The following is a 23,199-nucleotide window of genomic DNA, read 5'->3' as shown; positions in this document are numbered from 1 at the left end:
CTGAGTAAATAAAGTTTGGTGCTGGTGCTCCAGGTTGTAACTGGGGGTGGCAGGTTGCTGAGGCCATAAGCACTTTGAGAGAGAATCCAGTTCAGTGTTGGGGCTGTCATTTCACACCCCTTTCAGGTGACATTCTGTCTGCCTGCCTTGTCTTCTAACCCCGCTCTTGGATCAGCCGCCAGAGCTGGGTAGACTCTTGAGAGAAGAATTATGATGATTGTTTGACAGCATGGCTGTGAACATATTTTAAAAGCCAGTTGAAGGCTTAGGCTTCAGGAGGACAGTTCCAGAGCTTTTTACTGGTCTCTGGAGTGGAAGAGGTCCCCTTTATTCTTTTCTAGCCGTGCCTGAAATTTTTAAATTTGTCTTTCGAGTACTAGATACTTTTTGATATGTCCAGGGTAGATGACAAGTCCTGTCTGCTGCGAAGTCACTGTCAGTGTAGTCAAAGCCACGCTATCAACTAGTAAAAGTGGCTGGGGACCAGAACGGCCTCAACCCTGAAAATATGAGAACTCCTTCAAAAATATAGTCTTCCCCTTCCCTCCAGAAAATGCGCTTTCAGCAGAATCTGACAGGGGCTAGATCCAGTCCACTCCAGATGTCGTCACCCAGGGATTAAAAGAGACAGAGAACATACATGCTGCTCCTGAGGCAGGATGAACAAATTGAAGTATTTCTGGGTTTAGGGAGGTTCCTTCTGAAGCTATAGGGTGGGTGTTATTTTTTTCAACAGACATGATGAAACTTTGTACCTTCGTGAAAAATAATTGTTAGTGACGTCAGAAATTCTGTTTCAAAATGTACTTTTGGCAAAAAGAATTCGGCTGCTCCTAATGCTGTGGTTTAAAAGGAGAAGAATAGGTACTCTTTTTTTTAAGTTTTAAATCTTAATTATACTCTACAACTTTGCAATTCTCCTTTAACTTGACTAACCCTGCTAGTGCACAGATTTTGTGGCAGCCTTTCCTTTGAGAAGCAAAGAGGTTTTGTATCTATTCCTGTCCTCCTTCCAGGATGAGAACAGATTGCCTCCAAAGCTGTGCCAAGCTCCGGAGAGCTGCAGCGCGTCAGCTCAGGGAGGGGACTGATGCTGTTGAGGCTGCGAGGGAGAAGTCACATGGTTTAATGGAAACCCTTGCCTGGCTTCACTTTCAATGAGGCCATTAGCTTGATTATGTAAACAGACCGTGCCTGCCACTCATTAACCGATGGCAGGAAAAAGGAAGGCGAATCGTATTTCAGCTGCTACCACAGGGATATAATTGTGGAGTACTTCTTTGGGAAAATGACTGCTGGGAAGGAAAAGTTGCAGCCTGAAGCACGCATGTGTAAGTTACTCGGTGAATGCAACACAGGCTCTGCGTGTACAGAGCTCACAGTGGATAATGTTAAATATGATACAGACCGCGCGCAGCTCTTGCCTTGGTTGTGAAGATCATTTTCTGTGCCAGTAGAGAACAAAATGAATCCTTTACCGAAAGCCCTGATCAGACTAGCAGCCTTTTAGAACATAAATATTTGCAAAGGTTTCAAGGGCCTAAGTGGTGGCTACAGTCTAAATACATTAACGAGATAAAAGGGAGGTTGTATATAAATCCAAGACTCCCTGATGAGTTTGTAATCCTGTCAGAAGAAAACAAAGCCGTCAGTCATGCAGCTTTTCGCTGAAACGTCCATGCTTCCTACGCTGGCCATCGAAGGAGACAGCATTCAGCAGCTGCTTGTGGATGTTGTGTTACAAAAAACCAAACTAAACAAAATACACCTCTAAACAGAGTGGGACAAACTATTTTTTGTTTGCATAATGATCTGTAAATCTCAGTACAGCTTCATACGTTACAAACACCACCATGTTCACAGGAAAGGCACGAATGCAGTTTAAACCCAGTCCTTTGAAAAGCACTTTTGCCCCCTCCTGTCTCACGCTTTCCCTAGCACAGTGGATGAGGCCTTTGTACTTGTGCTGGTCCAATTCATCTGTTTGCAGCCGTGATTTGATGACATCCATGGGAGTAGCTAATCCCCAGGCCAGGACTCCAGCAAAACCACCAGACAGCAGCACAACGAGGAAACCTGCAGGAGAGAGCGAAGGGAGGAGCGCTCAGCTCGAGCCCCATGCTCATGCAGCCACAAGCATCTCACAGTAAAAAAAAAACCAATTTGTTAACTCCCATGTTTTCCAGCAGTTATTTTGTACAGCTCTTGCAGCTGGGTGTTTCCAGTGATCCCGCACAAACTGTGTGACCTCTCGATCTCACAGCATGCTCATTTTTGCATACATGATACTTCTGAAGCCGCACGAACTGGATGTGATGCAACCTGAGAGCACTCGCACCCTCTTCAGCTGCATCTACTTATTTTTATAGTTCTCAGGGAGATGCTGTTTGCTGAATGTCACCTAGCTGATCTTTTCTCAGAGTGAACAGTTGTCTTTTGGAGCTACATCACAAGCAGGAAAGTTAAGTGTCTATGTTCTGCACCTGGACGTTATTTTCCAGGTTTGGACTGACCCAATCTGTGCTCCATGATGTCCTGGGAAAGTTGTCCATGTTTTATATCTAGTTACGTATCCTACTTATGCATTAAGAGGATTTCATACTGACATAAGAGGCACCAGAGCATGCCGTAAACAGCCCTCCTGCAGGGAGAGGAGTAGCTGCTGAGGGACAAGGTCGTGCAGGCTGCTGGCAGCCGTGCCTGGGCGGCACAAGTGGCCCATGGCACTGGGAAGCACACACACAGCAATGCTGTGTGAGGTTCAGATCTGGGGGAGGTTTTATAGATAGTGGGTGATGTTTGCTGAAAGCCTGGTTTCCCTTTTACCGTGATACTAAATAAGCTGGTTTTGCAGATAATGCCCGATGCTTTCCAATACCTACCTGGTTTATTTTTGCCAGCTGGTGTGAGCCAGTCACACAGAGCAGAATAGGTAAGGAAATATATTGCAGAAGAAGCGCAATCCCTGCAGAGTAATGCAGAGCAGCCCTTGTAGAGACCCCCAAAACCTTCCTCCTTGGCAATCACCTTCAGACAGTGCAGAGATCCTTGGTACTTTGGCTTGGAAACAGGCTGGGGAGATGCAATGGAGGGATGCGGGTTCCTCTGAGTCTGCATGCGAACTTTAGCTACTTCACTAGGGGCCATCAACACAACCTGTAACATCAGAGGATGAGATTTTAACTCTTCACACTTAAACACTGTTTTGATCCCCCTCCTGCAAGTTCCTTGTCTCCCACCTTTGCAGGCAATAATATTGCTGGAAGCCAGCAAGTTCCAGCCTTCTCCCCTCTGTCTGTCCTAAATCCCACCCAGCAGTGGCAAGACATGTATGCAAGCTGCACTGTGCAGAGTGGAAGGCAAGGCAGAAGTCAACAGAGGACATGAAATACCTGTAACAACTTGTTAAACCAGATAGGCATGAAAAAGGGATGTCCTCAGCTATAGGGTACCATATATCAGGGCTCTTGTTTGTACGTGTATTTCGAACCAATGCTATAAAGACTAAAAACCTCCACCTGTGCTAAGCAGAGTCGTTGCCTGCTAGGAAACACCTAGAAACCTGACCATCTGGACTGCTCTGTAAGAGGATTGCCTGTGACTGGGCACGCATTTCTGCCCAGCACACCATCAGGATGCTGGGGTGAGCTCCGCCGTGTTTGCAGCGCCTGCAGATGTTCACAGAGATCCATCCATCTGCTTATGGGAAACTGGTCCTGGATTCAGCCTCACCAACCTGTGCGGGGATCATGCCTGTCTGCCAGGCAGCATCACTGCTTAGTGATGTCCTGTGGAGTTCTGGGTCCTTACAAGGCAGCGCGGTGCGCTGCCCGTTTCTCCAGCCACTGTCAGAACACTGGCCTGTAACACACGGAGATACGTCTTTCTTACATAAACATGCCGTCAGAGCCACTTGGAAAGTTGGCTGCCCGCGTTGTTTTTTCTTCCTTTTTCTACGTTTGTTGCCAAGGTCTATGTCATTCTTAATAGTCTGTTCTTAAGTGTTTCGGCACTCTAAACCAAACCCAGCACGAGCTGCCCAGCAGGACTCAGCCATGCCACAGAGCTGACCAGTGAGGGGGCAGCATGGGCAGAGCATGACCCACCCTGTGAAAACAAACTGGGCTTGGTGCAAGCTCCCTTGTGGCCTCCCAGACAGAAAACATCAACTGCTTTTCCAGCCTCCTATGTTTGTGAATAAGAGCTCCTGTGCTTTCCCTTTCGGCTGTTTACATACCCGGACAGCACCAGCAGCACCTCCTGCCAAAGAAACGTCCAGCTTGGATGGCTTTGCTTCTGCAGCCCCGTATCGCAGCTTGCAGATGGTCCAAAGGAAGTTTTTGTATGTGCCAAATGAAACAGAAGAAATCAGTGATACCGTAAGGACTGATGCAGACATGCCTTTGTAAAATCCCCAAACCTAGTTGGAAACAGAGGAAAAGGAACATTTTTAAGAGGGAATGTCATGGGAAAGCATGTGCTTGAAAACACTGGCCATACATTACTGAGCCAATGCTTACTTCCGTCTTACAGCTCATCAACAAAACTAAATGTCATCCTCACCCTTCTCCCAACAAATGGTTGTATGTAACTGCTGCCCATCCTCCCCAAACCGACAGAGGCAGTTCTGCTTCTCTGAAACAAGGCATCCGTAACTGGTATCAGCAATTCTGCTGAGAGGTACCTACTTTTTCTGTCCTGTACGTTTCCTGAATGCAGTGCCAAATCCCATTGTAATGCCTCTCAGTCTGAATTCTCACCTAGGAATACAGTGGCAATTTTAAAATGCAGATAGTAGATTGAAAAGAAAAATATATAAATCAACAAATGCCATAAGGGCAAACAGATAATTAGCCATAAAATAGCATCACCAAACAATTTACTTTTTAAAAAAAAAAAAAAAGAGAAAGCTACACAACCAATTGAAGTGAAATAGGTTGATGTAACAAAGATTAAAGTACTGTCACAGGGCTAGTTTTCTAAAACAGGGAAAGCTAAGGGGCCTGTTTGTTTTCAGTCTGAAGTCAGGAAATAAAGCTCCAACAGGTACCTTCACTGTGTCCAGCGGATAACCCACTGCTGTGCTTAGACCACCTGAAACAGAGCATATTAGAGATGGTTAACAGCACATGTCACAACAGACCATTTTCCCCCATCACAGGAAGGCGTTAGGGGAACGGCAGAAAAATGTAACTTTGGAGCTGTGCTGTGCTTGGCATCAGACCTCTCTCGAGCTCCAGCAGTGACATTTGAGCCAAGCATGACAGAGTAAAATGCGCAGATTTATCTGCGTGACCAAGGTGCACTCAGAGGATGAATCCAAGTACCATGGGAAACTTCTCAGGAGGAATAACACCACAGTGCAAGCCAGGACTGGGAGAAACACTGAGAGCACTGCTGCAGGAAGGTTGGAGGGATGACTTGTATGATACCAGAGTGTTTTCGTTCCCCCTCTCAGCTTGGGCAGTAAAGCATCTTTGGACTATGACCAAGCACCCTCATGTGAGGTGCAGAGCATCCCCACTCACACAAGAGGGTCTCTGAAGCAATTCTGGTTCTCCATGATTGACTTAGAATTACTGAGGAATAAAAGCAGCAGTCACAAGGACATCTATAGCAGAGGGATAGTCCTCATGTATTACAGCAATTTCTCTTGAAGACAGGAGAGGTAGTCCTGCTGCCTCCTGCACGCCATGGACTGGACATGCCCTGGCTGCAGCTTACACAGCACATCTGTAGCCATAGGCAAGGAATTCATCGGGGTCCACAGCACCATGCTGGACTAAGCCTCTGCAGTGCACCTCCTACCTACGTGCACCGAATGCTGCTGCCAAAGCTGAGCGAGGAGCTTGGTGCCCTGGCAGGCTGGCGTGATGCTGGGGCACAGCACCGGCCGTGGCACTGCTCGGCGATGAGACCACCTGCCCTGCACCGCACGGGGCTCAGCGGGTGAGGGGCGGTGAGGGATCAGTGCCGGGCGTGCGCACAGCCAGCGTGCCCCACGCACCGGCCGGCCACAACGCCCTGCCACAGCAGTGACAGCAGCTCCAGTGCACTGCGGGGCTGTCTCAATCCTCTGTCGACACCCAGGCTCATTTTGAGACCTTCAAGTAGCCACTGGAGTTAAGTAGCCACTGGCAGATAAGGGAGCAAAAGAGTTCCAGCACTGACTTCTCTTGATCACAGTAACGGACAGATCACCCACCGTCCCTGCCTTTACCTCACATCTCTCAGCTTTGATCTAAACGCATCTGTTGGCAGATACAACAGATGACAGAGGGGCTGACCAGCTGACCTCCTCCCAGTGCATCAGCTGCCATGTCATCTGAGAGGAAATCGGGCTGGGGGGTGATGGAGCTGTATCCAGCTGAGTTATTTAGACAGAGATCAAGTTCATAAAAGTACTGGATGAGCCTTTCAGGGATCCAGGTAGTCATAGATACAGTTCATGTCTGGGGGCTCACAGGTTGCAAACTGCTTCTCATTGAGTCCTTCTTTAAAAAAAAAATGAAACCCGAGATGCTTAGAATTGTATTAGTTGATGTGGTCATTTCACTAGGCATGTTCACCTGTGATTACATGGCTGCTTGGGAGCTCTGGAAAGCTCTACTACATTTTGGAAAAAAGCAGCAGCTGCTGGTGCGAGCCACTCACTGGGAGACAATCTCGAAGTGCATTACTCAGAAGAAAACAGCCAACAGCAACTTGCTTGCAGAAAAATGGGGTTTGTCCTTCAAAAATCTCTATTAAGTCTGCTACCAGATAAATAACAATGAAGGTGAAAAATGGGCCAAGAAGCCACCTTCTGTATTTCAAAATCAAAATGAGATAAGACTGGAAGAGACATGGTAACGGAGAATACACAGGCAGACTAATATGGCTTGAAGGAGCAATACCTCTGGCCCAAGCAGAGACTGACAACAGAAAAAGTCACCCAGGGGCAGCCACGCTGTCCCAGATTCCCAGCCATCAGCCAGAGGCAGACTGCAAACACAGACCCTGCCAGCCAGGGAAGAGCAGCACATAAGTCAATGCCAGCATGACAGTGCTGACTTCAGAGGGCCTCCTGGCCCAAGCCCGGGAAGATTTGGCATCGCATTGGTCTCAGACTCCCCGAACTTTAGAGGCAGTGGCCACGGGCTGACCAGGCACCAGCGATGCCGGGGTACTGCGTGCCTTGCACAGCTGAGCTCTGGCTTGCTCCACCAGCTCAGGACACTAGGAGCCTTGGCTCGTGCACATCAGGTACCAAGGCTGGCTTCTGTCAGTGTTTGACAAGAAGTGTCCTCTCTTCTGGAGAAATTGCCCTGTTCACACATCAAGATGCAGAGACAGCAGCATCACAGACAAAATAAAGCAGGTTTCTCCCACACCAACCTATTTCCCATTGCTTCTCAGTCCTAAGAGCTCCCAGTCAACTTGGTTCCAGCAAGGGTCAAACACCTCCACTTGGGAGGAGACTATACATTTTTCACTTTTCCCACCAAAGGGGAGATGTGAGTCCCCCAAGCCTCCAAACAACAACAGCCTGACATGAACTGTGCTCCTTAGGAGCCAAAGGACTCCGAGCAGTTGTCAGAGTTGAGGAGCTCAGCCAAGTCTATCAAAGGCCAAGGAAGAATGGTTCTGCACAATGTCACACAATATAAATAGCCTGGGACAAAGATAGCATGACCCACACATGCCCTATTTGCACAGCAGAATCAAACAAGGCCAGCAATGTATAGCATGCATACAGGAGAGGGTTCCTGTGGGACTGCCACTGAGTAACACGCACCAGCTGCGACAAAAATAAATAGCAAAGTCGGGTGAATTATCTTGTTTAGGTTTAGCAAACCATTTTTTATGCCTACTTCATCTGAGATGTTCTCAGGTATTGTGCAGAGGTTGTGGCATCCCCTGCGCACACAGAGTGCAGGTCCAGAACGGGATTACTCACAGTCTCTTCACAAGCCAGGCCACTTTGACCACAGCTCCAACCTGCTGGCAGGCACCTGTCTGAAAGCCCCAGGGAGAAGCAGGGATCATGGTCCATACACTGGATGGGCAGACAGCCACTTCCAAAGACCTTATTTTTGTGAGGAGTTGGGAACGTAAGTGCCCCATACCCAGAACAAGCTGAACTTCATCCAGTAACGTGACCCTGGCAGCGGCCAGCAGGAGCTGTTTAACTGTAAGAATCAGGAGACAGCGTGTTCCCTCCGTAGGTGGACTATTTTATCTACTCTTGGGCTGCATGTGACAGTGTGTAACCTTCCAGCAGGATGTGGAGAAGCCCAGGCGTGCTGCAGACCCTGCTGCTCTACCACTGCTGGGTGAACCTCAGCTTCCCCTTCCCAAATCTTTATGACTGCCATGAGTCAAGTCATCCCCTAGTCATCCACAGCCCTAATCATCACTGCCTGACTGACCCCTGCCATGGCCCAGGCTGCTGCCATAGCAGGGCTAGAAAACACATATGGGATCAGAGGAACATTCAAGTTGGAAGGGCCCTCAGGAGGTCTCTAATCCAACCTCCTGCTTAGTTTTATTGGCCGGGAAGGATATCCTTACAGATGAGCTGCTTTCCACAACATCGAGCCCGTTTGGTGGTTACTGGAAGTCTCCACAGTCACTATGCATGTTTCTCTCGTATTTTTTCCATCTGGAGTCAGTCAGTCAGTCAGCAGGTCACAGTTTCCCGGGCTGAAGATGCTGAGCTTGTCCTGTGGCCACAGAAGGGACAGAAGCTGAGGAAACGCACAATGTTTGTGCAGGTGCCTGAGCCAGTTTGGATCATTACATGGGATTCAAAAGGGCAGCATCTCTGCGGTTTGTCAGAGGTGCTTAAGCCATGCTTTCTCCAAAACATTCTGAAAACAGATGGAAGTGACAAAAATGTAATTTGCTAAACAGAAGCTCTGGTATTATCTGTGTTGCCTCTTGAGTTGTTTGATGCATTTCCAGCTGGGTTTGTAGCCCCCTTAGGAACACAAGAACTGCTTCAGCTCTAACAAACATAAGCCATAAAATAAGCTCAGCACCAAAACCATCCCAGTTCTTGCAGTGAAGCTGTCCCACCCCTGGAAGCTCTCCCATGTCAGGGTAGGGACCATGGCCCTGAAGCCCTACCCAGGTACCTTGCACATGTCTATGTGCAAGCTCCCAGCAGGGAACAGCATGCCAGAAAACACCTCCGCCTGCCAGTGAAAAGTTGCATTACCCCTCTTCGAAAACCCTGAGCTGGACACGGATGACAGGATGGAAAATCCTGTTCTCTGACAACCCGAGGTCAGTGGAGTGTCACATAGAATCACAGAATCATAGAATCATTTAAGTTGGAAAAAAACTTTGAGATCATCAAGTCCAAGACTGCCAAGTCCATCACTAAACCATCTCCCTAAAGCACCATATCTATGTGTTTCTTAAACACCTCCAGGGATGGTGGTTCTACCACCTCCCTGGGCAGCCCGTGCCAGCATTTGACAACTCTTTCAGTGAATAAATTTTTCTTAATATCCAATCTAAACCTGCCCTAGTGTAACTTGAGGCCATTTCATCTCGCCCTATTGCTGTCTAGAAGAGACTGAACCCACCTCACTATAACCCCCTGTCAGGCAGTTGTAGAGAGCGATAAGGTCCCCCCTGAGCCTCCTCCTCTCCAGGCTAAACAGCCCTAGTTCCCTCAGCTGCTCCTCATAAGACCTGTGCTCCAGACCCTTCACCAGCTTTGTTGCCCTTCCCTGGACACGCTCCAGCACCCCAGTGTCCCTCTTGTAGCAAGGGACTCAAACCTGGACACAGGATTTCAGGTGTGACCTCACCAGTGCCCAGCACAGGGGGGACGGTCACTGCCCTGGTCCTGCTGGCCACGCTCTTTGGATACAAGCCAGGATGCTGTTGGCCTTCTTGGCCACCTGGGCACGGTGCTGGCTCATGTTTGGCTGTCGACCAACACCCCAGGTCCTTTTCTTCCAGGCAGCTCTCCAGCCACTCTGCCCCAGGCTGGTGGTGTTGCGTGGGGCTGTTGTGACCCAAGTGCAGTGTCTTAAACTAAACAAAGACATTTCTGGTCCCAGCTGGAGCTCCCTAGCCTGCATGCTCCCAGGCTGAGCCTGTTTCCAGGGAGATGCTTGGTGAATGGTCAGGTAGCGCAGGATGCTGGTGCCCACACAGGGGGGCACTGCACAAACCATGGCTTTGCATGGGAGCAGGGGCAGAATGCCGAAGTGAACGACCACTCTGAAAGTGTGTTTTCAGCTCTCTGTGTTCCCTTGCTAAAGAAGTTTGTCCTTAAGTGGCCCAGCTCTGACTGTGCCAACACAAGCAAAGGAGTCCAAGGATGAATGCAATCATTGCTGTCTCACCATTAACATGAAGTCTCAGAGTTCTGGTAAATCCCTCTGGGATGGACATCCCATTCCAAGCCCCAACAAAGGGCTTCCATCTCCACTGGGTCCTCTGAATCCAGTAAGGAAAGAGGAGGAGAAAGGCAAGGTCTCGTGGAGGGGCTGGTTATATCCCACCTGTCTCATTAAAGGTCCTTCCTGAGCAGGGCCCCCCAGCACCCCAGCAAGGCCAACACCCCGAAGAACAGGCACCTCCAGGGCTGGATGCCACTGAGATGCCAAGCATCGCCCCACTGGCACGCTTTGGGTGATAAGCAATAAGGGGGTGCAGGGTAAAACTTATTGTGGTCCTTCCCAGGGAATGCACATCTGCACCAGGACCACAGGCTGCTCCTGGTGAGGGAAACTGCCAAGTTTCAGCAGATCTCAGATTGAGACCTGACACGCAGGCTTGGGATGTGTGTCTTAGCCATCTGGCAGGTTTACCTGGCTTTTCTGTCAGCAGTGACCCCAAGGCCCTTCTCTTGATATTTAATACTCTGTTAAATCCAACAATATTTCAGAAAATAAATGAGACCAGTGGCTACGTTTTGTTGATTAAAACAAATCTGAGATTGAGTAGTACATGCTTTAAAAATATTTAGAATTAAATCACACTTTTCTCCTTTTACTTTTTTATATATGGCTAACCTACTTTCTCCCAGATCAAAGCCTGCTACACAGCATGCCTGCACTGAAATTACCATCACAACTGCAAATGCATCTTAACCTAAGATAATGCAAAGGTCCTTCATACAGATCTTCACTGCAACGAAGCTGTGCTTCCACTCCTCTTGTCTCACAAATGACATCCCCAGCCCTCCAAAACCACCGCCCGACAGGCTGCCAGGACCCCCAGGCACCCGACACAGGAGGTTCTGCTGTCCAGGCAATACTTGCCCGCTTGTATCTGCGCACAACGTACCCCACTTGGTCTCATCCCATCAGAGTCTCACCCTGTCCCGCTGCAACTAGACTGGAGGAGATTGCAGAGCAATGACCTCAGCAGTGCCTCTCCAGGAGCTCTGTGAACCTGCCCTGGTGATATTTTCCATTTAATAAAGAAGAATGCACTTTTAACAAGCAGCCCCCACCAAAAGACTCTCAGCTGTGCCATTGAGAGCTGCCCGTTAGCTGAAAAAGAAGGAAACACAGCAACCTGCTTTGATCAACAAGCACTACTTCATGTATTTACCTCCAATGGCCCCGGCAATGAAATCCATCCAGACTGAGTCTGCTGCCTTAATTACCCTGATTAAGTGTTAGGGAGGTAGAAGAAGGGAGGATACCGATTTGGTCGTTCCAGAACCCTGCAGGTCCTTCAGGGACTGTGATTTGCAATATGAATCCCCTTCCCACTGTCTTCTCTTGTTTCAGGATTGTGAGTCTTGTGGATACTTGACGAATTGTGCGCTAGAGGCAGAGACTGGAAGCCTGGAGCCGTTCCAGGAACACAGTGAATAAGTAATCCCATGAAGCCCTGCAGCGCTGCACTAAAGCCGCTGTGCCCAGTGCCCTTCTGCTTAGAAAATCATGAGGGGGGTGCCTTGCGGGGTAACGCTGGCTGTGAAGGGGCCATTCCCCGTTGTACTTACTAAGCCCAGAAGCCAGCCTTGCACACCTGTTTGCAGAGGACACTCCTGCCCTGTGCCGCAGTGAAACAGTGTGGGTGGCTGTGCATGAGATGCCTCCTCCTCTTCCCCCCATCCCAGCCCACCCTTTCTCTTTCTGATGGAGGACACCCCCTTCCCACCAAGAAAAATCCCTTGTGCCCTTCCCAAGGAATTTTCCTCGGCTTTCCTAACCCACACACCTGACTCTCAACCTCTACCCAGCTCCCCGCAGATTATTACCTGTTCATTGTGTATACAGGTGGTGAAGCCCAGAACTGAGTCCAACCACATACAAAGCATTTGCTTCCCTTTCAGACCACAGCATAGTTTTCCCAGCCCCTGGAGGAGCTCTGCTCCTTCACTTCTTGCTTAGTCTCCCAACCCGGTTTCCAGTGTCAGCTCCTTGCTGAGTTAAGTGGTGGAGCAGGAATCATGATTTGTGTTGCCCATACTCCAGCATTTTGCCCTGCAGGGGAGATGAGAGATAGATTTTGCCAGGAGGCTGGTCCAGCACCTAATTTTTTCTTCCTAATTTACACCCAGCACAGGGTGGTGACTGATTCCTCAGCAGGGGAAACAGCAAAGCACAGAGAGAGACCTGATGGTCAAGGGGAACCAAGAGCTCAAGAAAATGCCATGTTGCCTATTTTTGCACGACCGGGCTGCCACATCTACGCAGGAGAGGTCAGGTTTTGCCCAGAGTGAACCTGGAAACCGAAGTCCTGATGCAATAAAGGGCTTGCCAAGTCGTGACCTGAATTGTACTCCTCTTGAAGAGGTTTCCCCAGGTCAGAGCCAAGGCACATTGGCAGCAAATAGAAAAGAAAATTTCACGGCTGCTGCCCCCCTAGGTCAGCTTCACGGGAAAGCTGAGGACTTTAATCCCCAGTGCTGTCCCCTGCACATTTCAAAAGAACCTATTTCTCACTGAAGTGCGTATTTTGGATGGGCTGATGGGTCGCTGATATATAGCACAGCTCACTGTGAGGGCTCAGAGTTTCTAGGAACTGAAAATTAAAGTATTTTTGGTAATCTGCTTCCCAAATTTCTTACATGTCCTTCCCTGAACACCTTCTGTGCTGGAGAGAACAGTTTAATCCAGCGTAACATCCTGCAAGGACAGCGAAAATTTAAAACCAGAAGTAAAATATTATCTAGAGAGTTAACAATGTAGCTGCTAAAACACACTGGGTTATTCAGTAGCCCTGCCTTGCTACACCTGCTGACCATACAGGGGCTATTAACGGTTCGTCAGCAGCCCGTTGGTGCCAAGTGCAGGGAAAGGTGCTGCTCCCACTTCTCCCACCAGCTGTTCCCAGCTGCTGCCCTTGCAGGCCCCCTCCAGCAGCAGGACCAGGTGTGGGACCTGAGGAGTCGGTGACACACGGGGAAAAGGACACAGTCCTCTTCGGAGGGGCAGCCCGGGAGCCTACAGCCTCCTGGTTCCTGCAGGAATCCTGCCAGGCCACCCCAGCCCCTGCTGCAGCAGTTGCTGCTGCCTTCGGGACCGCTGTTTAGGCACCACTGTTTAATGCTGCTTTCCTGGGACCTGCTTCCAGGCAAAGTGAAGAAATTCATTATATTCCCAACAGGAAAGTGTCACCGTGCCTCCCCTCCCATCACATGGCTGGGAGTGTCATGTCAGGGGGGATTTTTTCTGTGTATTGCAGTGACTGGTGCACTATCAGCAAGAAAGTAAGAGACTAGCTGGCATGTCACACTTGCTGACTGAAGTGTCAGGATTACTAAGTATTTCCAATGAAATGTCACAAGACCAAGGAAAATTTCTACCTTCTTTAGCAGAGCTGAACAGCTTAAAAGGAATCTTCCTCATGAAACCTTCTCAGATTGTGAAAAATAAAACCAAAAAATCTAAAAACCTTCCCTTTGCAACAGAAAACAAACATTTTTTTATTATTTTAACCTTCATTGACACCAAAGCTTCTATCAAAATGTTAGTTTGCTCTATATAGCACAAAGCTGATTCCAGATTCAAGCGTCCCGATAACCTTCTGATAATGGTTTCAGTCACTTTGATGAGGTATACTGGGAGAAGTCACATTTTCCACTTCACTGGAATTGCTATGCAAACAGAGGCCATTCAGAAGGCGCTCATCTGAAAGAAGAATATCTGGGGGGTTGACATGTTTCTCCTTGTCCCGTGAAGGTGTTGCTAGGGGCAGCCAGCTGTGCAGGAATGCATGCACACAGCTCCTTCAGGGAGGTTTGCCTCCACAGGGGCTTAGCAGCGTAACACAAGCCCCAGGCAAACACCGTTGCCACAGCTGTAGCCTCCATTCCTTTGCTCCCAGTCTCTGGCCAGGACTTAGAGGCAAATAGCACCCACTGTCACGCTCATCAGCTGGCTGTGACCCCCTCAGCCGGGCCGGCACGCGATGGCAGGGAGGGCAGAGTCTTCTGGAAGAGGAGCCCCGTGCAAGTGTTGAAGTGTTCACACATGAGCAAGTACAGAGGAAGGGTTCATTCGGCGTGGAGGAGACCCCAGCTGTGAAATGAAACCTGTGATACTGTGTTTACTGTTACTTGCTGGAACACCCCTAACAGTACAGACCAACTCCCCAGTAAAGAGAGTGATCCTCAGGGCAGCAATTCAGCCTCCCTTACCGGGAGTCCTCCTAGAGACTCAGAGTACTGGAGGTCTCACTGTTCTTCGCACCTTGCTGAAGGAGCTTCCTCCTTCAACCCCTCCCGCCCAGGTTTTAGAGACCTACCATGTCTCAGATACCAGCCTCATTAGAAACACTCACGCCCAATTAGAAACATCCAGCCCCCACAATGCCACAGGTCAACAGAGACAGCCCAAAAAATCCACCCCAAAGAAATCTTGAACAGTCAGGAAGATCTTCAAGATCAAATATGAGCCATTCCTGTTACCCTCTGGCACAATGTCCAAGGACTGACAGAGGTGTCTGCTAGTCCAGCTTGCAAAGACACGCCATGGTCCACACCTCTGGTCTCACCCCAGGGGATCTTCTCAAAGCCTGCCCTGGGAAATGGCACACAAAATGCATGCCTTGAGCCTCCACAAGAGATAGTACCCCACTAGAAATAACTCACAAGTCCTTTCCTCCAGAAGCAACCTGTTTAAGAGTGATTTATTCAAAATGGATGAATTTCACAGGGAATTTTGAGGGAGCAGAGCATGAAAGGTGCTGTCAGATTAAAAGAGAGATCTAACGGTATGATGCAGTCTGCAGGAAGTTATGAAACTAACTGATAGAAAAAAAGAGGAAGGCCTTTAATTTTGCACAGCGCGTGATGGATGAAACACTCCATTTACTTCACAGGAGGAGGCGGCTGTCTGAAACCCAGGCAGAGAATTGCTCTACAGCCAAAGCAGCAGCAGGGTTAGCAGACTGGTACAAGTGTATGGGGCAAAAGGGAAGGTGGAGAAGGAGACTTTAGGTAGGTAATCAATGTTAAATAACATCTTTAAGGTGAGACAAAAAAGTAGGGGTGTCCCTTTACCCCTCTCCTTTCACAGCTTACTCCCAAGACATTACCAACCCCACCAGTCCTGCAAAGCATAAGCGAAGCCCGACCTCTTGACCTAGCAACCACCTGCTAGCTCATCAAGCCGGATTTGCTGAGAAAATGCTCCTGCCTCGTTTCCTACCATAATATGCTGCATTTTCTATTCCCTTCATGCTATGCCATATCACATATGCATGCATATCCATCAATTCCCGTCCGATTTATTTTTGAAAAATCCTTGACTGAAGAAGCTGTTCAAACAGTTACCCTGCTACGTCACCGGGCTGTTTGCACATTGCAGAAGAGGGAAGAGTGACACCAGCAATGCTGAGCCAGCAGAGCCTGGTGCTTGGCTCGCCTGGTGGTGGGTGGAAAGGGGGGTGGAAACTCCTGGCTCCAGCTGTGTTACCGATTTTCAAATCAAAGTGTCTCACTGTCCTTTATCTCAGGTACTAATGAAAAAACAATAATTCCAAGGACTCAAACGTTTGCCGCAGGAATTTCACAGCAAAACAAACAAAACCAGTAAGGAAACCACTCTGAACATTGGCAACTGCGCCACTTTTAGCCAGTTATAAGTGATCAGTGATTTCACCTCTGGAAGGCTGATAAAAGGTTGCAATGTTTCTACACACATTTCCAAGGGAAAGGGAAATAGAACATTTCTAAGTGGACTGAAGATGATTGTGGTTATTTAAGAAATGACACATATTTTCTGGCTTCGGGCAAGTCACTCAATCTCCCTATACCTAATCTCATCAGCACAACTGGTGTGCTGCATGTTCGCTGCCCTGGAGTCACTGCAAGGATTCAGGCACTTCTCAGAGAGCCACAAGTCTCTCTGTTCAGGAGTAAATCATGGGGAAAGGTGGAAGAAGCAACATTAGCACCATTCTACACAAACACCCATGTGAAAAAATGCACATATTAAAAATGGCATTGCTCTCATGGTTCTTTTAAAGTGCTACACAAATCTTCCCCCCAGATCCCAATCATTACAATAAGAAAGGGGAAATGTGATAGTGCACCACCACGGTCAGCTCTGGGAAGGGATTTTATGCCAGCTGACGTTGCTAGCACTTTGGAAGGACTCCTGGCTGTGATGGAGGGAGGGGATGTCAGGCCTGTTACTGACTTCCTAATTGCACTCGGAGCTTCTTTCCAACCTCTTGCATGTTTTCTGCACTGTAATGAACAGAAGATGTAGTCAATGACCTGGCAACAGGCTTAAAGAGCCAGGAGCGGAGGCAGGCACTCACCTTCCCAGCCTCTTCTTCCCCACCAAGCAATAATGTACTCTTTATTTGTCATGATGATATTAATGTACAACCCTCAACCTTTTCAGCAGGGGTAGTACAGCTGTTAGGCAGTAAAACATCGCTGTTGTGGTAGGAACAGTGCCAAGCCCCAAATCCATTGATGATGCTGTTGCAGTACCGGTGCTCTCTCTGCTCTATGCCTCTGCATCCTTTTCTCCAATATTCTCAAACTGTCTCCCTCAGATCTCTGCTGTGCACTAATGAAAAATGTATGAGATGCTACATCATTTTGACTAATCGACAGTCTTTCTTCCCTTGGAAACTAGCTGATTTGATGTGATTTAACAACCAACCCCAGAGCTACTTGAAAATTTGGAAGAAAATGCAGCTCTAGGACTATAAAGCATTATTATTTAGGACTTTGATATCAGCTGCTAAAATCATGTGGGAAAGATTGTTATACTTGACTGGCAATGCTGGCACCAATGAGTTCAGAAAAGAGAACCTTTTCTAAATACCAGCATTATTAGGAGCTTATGCTAAGAGGGGATATATACAAAAGAATGCAAGACTTTTTGTCCTGCAGAAGTGGAAACCAAATGAAATTACACTGAATTAATTACTGCATTCAAGCAAAACCAAAGCATCTCCCTTAAAAATTCTGCTACAAAGCAAGCTTAATGCCAGAGAAGATCCCCATATTGCTGGGGGGCAAAGAGCTGCTGATACCCAGTTCTAGTTGGACAGTACTTATTCAGGGATCTCTGCCATAAAACGGTAAGCAGTGTGCACTGTCCTAGTGGAAATACAGCCCATTTCATCAGCAACTGTTCAATCCTGTGCCGCCAGCATTAACTTGACTTTTCCTACTGGCTCAAGCTGGAGAAAAATTGAGGTTTAAACCAGAAGCTTCCATAGCTTTTTCAGGAGCACCCCCAGCATTAACGAAGAATACCCAGACACCAGTACCAGCAGTACCAGTCTCTGAATATCATATGAAGTTCACAGCCTCACTTACCACTCTTGTCTTTCCCCTGGCATTAGTTCAGGAGCCATATGAGCACCCATCTCGCAGAGTCCTTGGGAAGTTTCTGCAAAGGCATTAGTCATTCTGCCATGCCTGTTCTTTCAGTTTCTAAGAAAGCAGTGCCTTTTCTGTAGAACTAATGCAACAACAAACATATTTCACATGACAGCTGGAAGCCCACATATGACCTAGAAGGAAGCTGCCTTGAAGACAGGCCAAGATATTAAAAATATGTACATAAACCTTAGTGGCATTGCCTCAGAACATATTCCTGCTTTTTTTGGTGCTCTCTCCTCATTCATTACTGACTGGTGTATCATACTGTGTGCCTTCACTGTTGAATAACTTAGCATTTAGATTCAGCTGGAGACCTGGTCTCCCAATCGTTGACTTTGCATGTGGATACAAACTGTGCCAGCGGATTTCAAGTACATGGTGTTGAAAGTGTATTTGTATAGTTGTTGGCAGCTAAAAACCATTTGCTTCACGGAAATGTTCCTGTAAGAATGAAGTGGCTTAAAAACAGACAGGAGGTAGGCAGAGGAGGCTGTTCTCCTAGCTCTGCCTCCTGTTCCCCCGGGGACAAATCAGTTTTACCGGTTTCCTTATCTATGAAATGGGCATAACTGCACGTTTTCACTTCACAGAAACAGCCTGAGGCTTAGGTGATATTGTCTGCAAATCCAGACTGGAAAAACACTGTAAAGATGCTGGCTACTGAATTTTTATCTTCCTTTTCTGAATGATTTCACAACAGTTTTTGCTCATTCTCACCAGTCACAAGTATATGTGTTGAGTGACCGAGTAACGTGCTTAGGGAGAGATGGGCAAAGCTGCTGGGCTGGTAGACAGTTGCTAATTCAGGTAACTGGACTCAATGCCCACCCTCTTATCTCAGTGTGCCTCTTCATGGTCTCTGACATCTTAAAACTGTGCTGCCAAATAGCTTAGCATTTGGGTTCTGCTGGAGACCTGCTCTCCATATCGCCAACTGCCTGCACATGCAAAGTCTTCTGGTCTTCCCCAAGCAAGGCTAGCAGCAAAGAAACTCGCTCCACCTGCAGCAAACATAAGAGGACATAGGCTGACATAGTCCTCATAATATTTCATATTTTATATATAATATAAAAATATAAATGTATTTTTATATATATTACTTTGGACTCAGCTCCTTCCCCAAATATACATAAAAAAAAAAATATTATGTCTTACATGCCATCATAGTACTAGCACAGGTCAGAGAATAAAGACGGGACCTATTAAGAGAGAAGAAAAGACCCACCACGGTGGGGGGGAGGGTGTAGGTCTGCCCTTGCCAGCCTACTTGCTGACTGCTTAGAAGAAATATGACAGAAAGGGAAAGGATTAATCAGTTTAGTTAACAGAACTCAAAGTATATATGGTCTTGGAAATTAAAGGTAATGCTGAGGAAAGGACTTCGGACTAATGCCTGCAGGCAGCTTTTTCTGATTTTTTGGTCTGTTTGTTTCCCATCTACTTCCAGGGAAGCATCCAGGGGGTTGGCTATGGACTTTTATTTCAAACAAAGCACAAGACAACTGTCTATGAACAGGGATGGATTCTTCCTCACAGCGATCATAAATGTTGCTGACTGTTTTAAGTGCATGTTATGCTTCTTCCTCTTGCCTTCTCCAACAGACCAGTATATTTAAAACTAGTAACTGAAACTAAAATGCCCCTCCACATACACAGTCCCACATGGAGCAGAAGCTGAGACAAACAACAGAAGAAGCGTGTCAGAATTTGGCCACTTCTGCTTAAAATGTTGAGGGTCAGGATTTCCAGAAGATACGTGTTCCCGATAATAATAAATATTTCCACTTTATTGGGATAAAGCATGGGAAGTTGGAGCTACACCAAACTTTTCAGGGCACTTCACAACTGATAGCATACTAAGCCACTCCCTTCCTGCAGCACCTCTCAGTCTCTGCTTCTCACAAGCTCAGCATCTCAGACATTAGCTTAGACATTGTTTGCCTGCTGTGATTTCCCTTGGAACAGAGGGGATCTTCCATCCTGGGATCCTGACCAGGACGTTTTGGGGGCTCACAAGGCCCCTACCCATCAGCAGGTCTGTAAGCAAGGTAGCTGTCTCAGCAGTGCTTGACTTGTACAAATGCATCCGTTACATTTCATGCTTAAACACCAGTCTTATCAAGGGATTTTATCAGGCTGGGAAGTTTCAACATTTGATATACACTACCTTTGAAGCCAGTGGGATAATAACGTCAGAGAATACCCTAAAGCCACCCAAGGTCATAAAGTTAATGGATAATAAAGGCATCTAGTCCCCTATGAATAATGCTTTAGCTGCTCTTGTCTTCAAACACAGCTGAATCCTCAGGAGCTGGCTCAATAACATAACATCGAGTGGGGCAATGAGTACAAGTGGGGTAACGAATACAACAGTGTTTAAGAAAACAAATTACTCGAATCCACACAAAGGTACTCAGTGAATTCACCTGGAGAAGATTCTTTTTCAGACATTGGGTGCTTGCACAGAGCAACTCAGCTTCTAAGTTTTTCTTATGTACTTAACATTGCATTCCAATACTTACCTACTTTCACTATTTGGATTTATTTGTTGCTGGTTTAGGTGGCCAGCCATTCAGTAAAGCGCTAGCTGATCTTCAAGCCTAGTTGTGCTGGATTACAGTCTCCAAAAAATGCAAGGTTTTCCGTGCAGAGTTTGTTAGTGTCAATGCCAGGTTCACACGGCTGCATGCACATGGTCTAAATGCCGCCTGAGTTCACATCATAAACAGGGCACAGAGAGAGCTGCTGCCCCAAAGAGTCTTTGAAGAGTGTTTCAGGGAGCCCAGGTAGGTGCTACAAAGCTCAAAATCCAGACCCAACTCAAACTAAAAAGAGAAACTGACGCATCTTTCTAGGTAACGTGATGAGTGTTGAAGTTGTGATGATGCAGCAGTGCATTACTTTAGAAGGTAAGGAGAGGGCTAAGGGCAGAAGGTTATGTGAAAGGAAATTCTCCTGCCAGGTACCCACAGAGCTGGCCAAGCCACACTGAAGCTCTGGGGAGCAAAGAGAAACCACCACTACCACCCCCTTCCACCACCCTCCACATTCTAGGGGGACACGTCTAGTGGGACATGGCCAATTGTTGATGCCAAGTTCACAAGCAAACAGAAAGATTTTGAAATATCTGAGTCAACAATGTGTATTTTATTGCATGTCATTGCCACCAGAATTCCTACAAGTTTATCGCAACTCCACATTTCTGGTCCTTTCCTACTTCACTCTGCTTTTGCCCTCTCTTCATGTTTCGTTTACCTGCAGTGTTAATTCTGTTCTCCTGTTTCTTTACTCTCTGTCTTTTTCGGTTCCCCTCCCTACTCTCCCATTTCCATTTCCTAGGTTTCCATTCAGGCTCACCTTCTCCAGATCTTCCCTGGGTACCATCAAGGGCAGCAGACAGCCAACAGAGTCACTTCTTGCCACAAGAATTAAGGGAAACCTTCTCTGCTCCCTCACCCATCCAGCATCTTCTGCAAAGCCTCTTCCACCTGAATTGCCACCATTCAGACCTAAAAGACAGCAGGAAAAAAGGGAAGAGAGTCTTTGAAGGACAACATTAAATTATAAACCTAACCTTTTCTCTCAGACACGTGGCAGTGCAGCTGCTCTACATTCTGGTAGACTCTGTGTGTTTCTCAAGCTGCTGTTAGCTCTTTCTTTTCTGCTTTCTCTGTTTGATGAGGCCACATTTCACCATCCAGCAGGGAAGCTAAATACTCCCACAGAAGAAGAAAGCAGGAAAAGCACAACCCCTCGCTCCAGCTCTCCAGGGGATGCATCCCAGCCAGTTCTAAGTTATGTTTGGATCTGCCTTAGCAGAATAAAAAGAAAAATACTCACAGCTGAGCTGAATCTATGGAGCCTGAAGGGCACAAGAGCTCCCAACAGAGGTCTGAGTCATGCTCTGAGCTGGAGGCATCACACATCAACAAAGCAGACACAAGATCAGACACAGCTTTTGAACTATCTAGAAAAACAGCTTGAGTGAAGAGGATAACCATTAAATCAGGGTTTCCCTGAGTGTCAGGTTAGCTCTCCTCTCCAAAACTGTGACTGTACTGCACACTTAAGGCCCTGGACAATAGGCAAAACACCTGGCCTAAGTAATACCACCACATTGTAAGAGCTGTACAACTTCCCTCCCTTTATCACAAAGCTCCTATGGAAGCCATACACAAATATAAGTGCCCATACTGACTCACAGCCCCCCCGACACGCACACACAACCATAATAAATCCTCTGTGTTCATACAATGTTGCCTCACAAGTGTAACTGGAACCAAAAACAAAACAAAACCCCAAGCAAGAAAAAATGAACAAAAGGGAAAACTCCCCAGTGGGACTAAAGCCATGCTCATTCCTTAGGGAAGCAGCTCTCGACATTTCAAACTTTATACCAACAAGTCCTTGATGTTCTCTGCCCTAATACATAATGTGCCCCCGCCCCATCCCCCGTCCCCTTTGAGGGACATGCCTGCTCCGTGGGGCTCAGTAGCATTGAATAAAACACTCAGAAGCATTGAGTAAAGCTTATTAGTAACAGCTCAAGCATGCAGGAACAAGACAGGCCTTTGGAGATTGCAGCAACCTGGGAGGGGCTGCACAAACATGGACAGCAAGATTAGAATTCAAGTGATCTTGACAAACCAGAAAAACAATCTGAAAAAAGCAATTTAGCATGGACAGCTAGGAACGACTACGTAGAAAGAAACTGCAAGTATAAGATAGGGAATGTTGTGGCACACAGGTGATCTATTAAAAAGAGTCTGGGGCACATCATGTGTCACAGGCTGCCCATAAATGAATAACATCATGCTATGCTATGCTATGTTATGTTATGTTATGTTATGTTATGTTATGTTATGTTATGTTATGTTATGTTATGTTATGTTATGTTTGTTATGTTATGTTATGTTATGTTATGTTATGTTATGTTATGTTATGTTATGTTATGTTATGTTATGTTATGTTATGTTATGTTTGTTATGTTATGTTATGTTATGTTATGTTATGTTATGTTATGTTATGTTATGTTATGTTATGTTATGTTATGTTATGTTGTTATGTTATGTTATGTTATGTGAGGACCCTTGCAAATATCTGATCTCATATTCAGGTGCATGAACAAGAGTGTTGTCTGCGAATACCGAAGGTAATCTCCCACTACTCACTCAGCAAAGCCTTAGGGGAATGCCAGATCAACTGAAGAAAGAGGAGGGTAAGAAGAACGAGAGGTCAAAAGATAATGATCAATATAATTCAGAGAAGAAAAGACTAAGATTGAAACCATCTTCAGATAACCTGAGAAATGCCTGCAGAGAGGAAATGTTTTCCCTGCCCATTGTGGGTGAACATTAAACTTACAAAACAATTCTGGTGGC

At 47.0% G+C, this 23,199-nt stretch overlaps 1 protein-coding gene across 6 annotated transcripts; it reads right to left on the bottom strand.

Moving 5' to 3' along the window:
* Positions 1-1,780: 1,780 nt before the first annotated feature.
* SLC25A47 (solute carrier family 25 member 47) lies at positions 1,781-21,430 on the bottom strand. Of its 6 annotated transcripts, none has more exons than XM_027777100.2 (7): positions 21,176-21,430; positions 17,753-18,819; positions 5,051-5,094; positions 4,689-4,760; positions 4,238-4,420; positions 2,883-3,156; positions 1,781-2,076 (listed from the first exon to the last, which is right to left on the bottom strand). In XM_027777100.2, the coding sequence occupies exons 5-7, from the start codon at positions 4,397-4,399 to the stop codon at positions 1,790-1,792; spliced, it is 723 nt and encodes a 240-aa protein (XP_027632901.1). In that variant the 5' UTR covers positions 4,400-4,420; positions 4,689-4,760; positions 5,051-5,094; positions 17,753-18,819; positions 21,176-21,430; the 3' UTR covers positions 1,781-1,789. The 6 variants fall into 6 exon arrangements, with proteins under 6 accessions (XP_027632901.1, XP_055659819.1, XP_027632904.1 ...); XM_055803844.1 differs by lacking the exon at positions 21,176-21,430 and adding an exon at positions 20,341-21,169; XM_027777103.2 differs by lacking the exons at positions 17,753-18,819; positions 21,176-21,430 and adding exons at positions 8,554-8,705; positions 11,563-11,813.
* Between the last annotated feature and the right edge of the window lie 1,769 nt (positions 21,431-23,199).

Source organism: Falco peregrinus, chromosome 1 (genome assembly GCF_023634155.1).
Source record: "Falco peregrinus isolate bFalPer1 chromosome 1, bFalPer1.pri, whole genome shotgun sequence".
Taxonomy (NCBI): Eukaryota; Metazoa; Chordata; class Aves; order Falconiformes; family Falconidae; genus Falco; species Falco peregrinus.
This window is presented reverse-complemented; position numbering and strand designations above follow the sequence as displayed.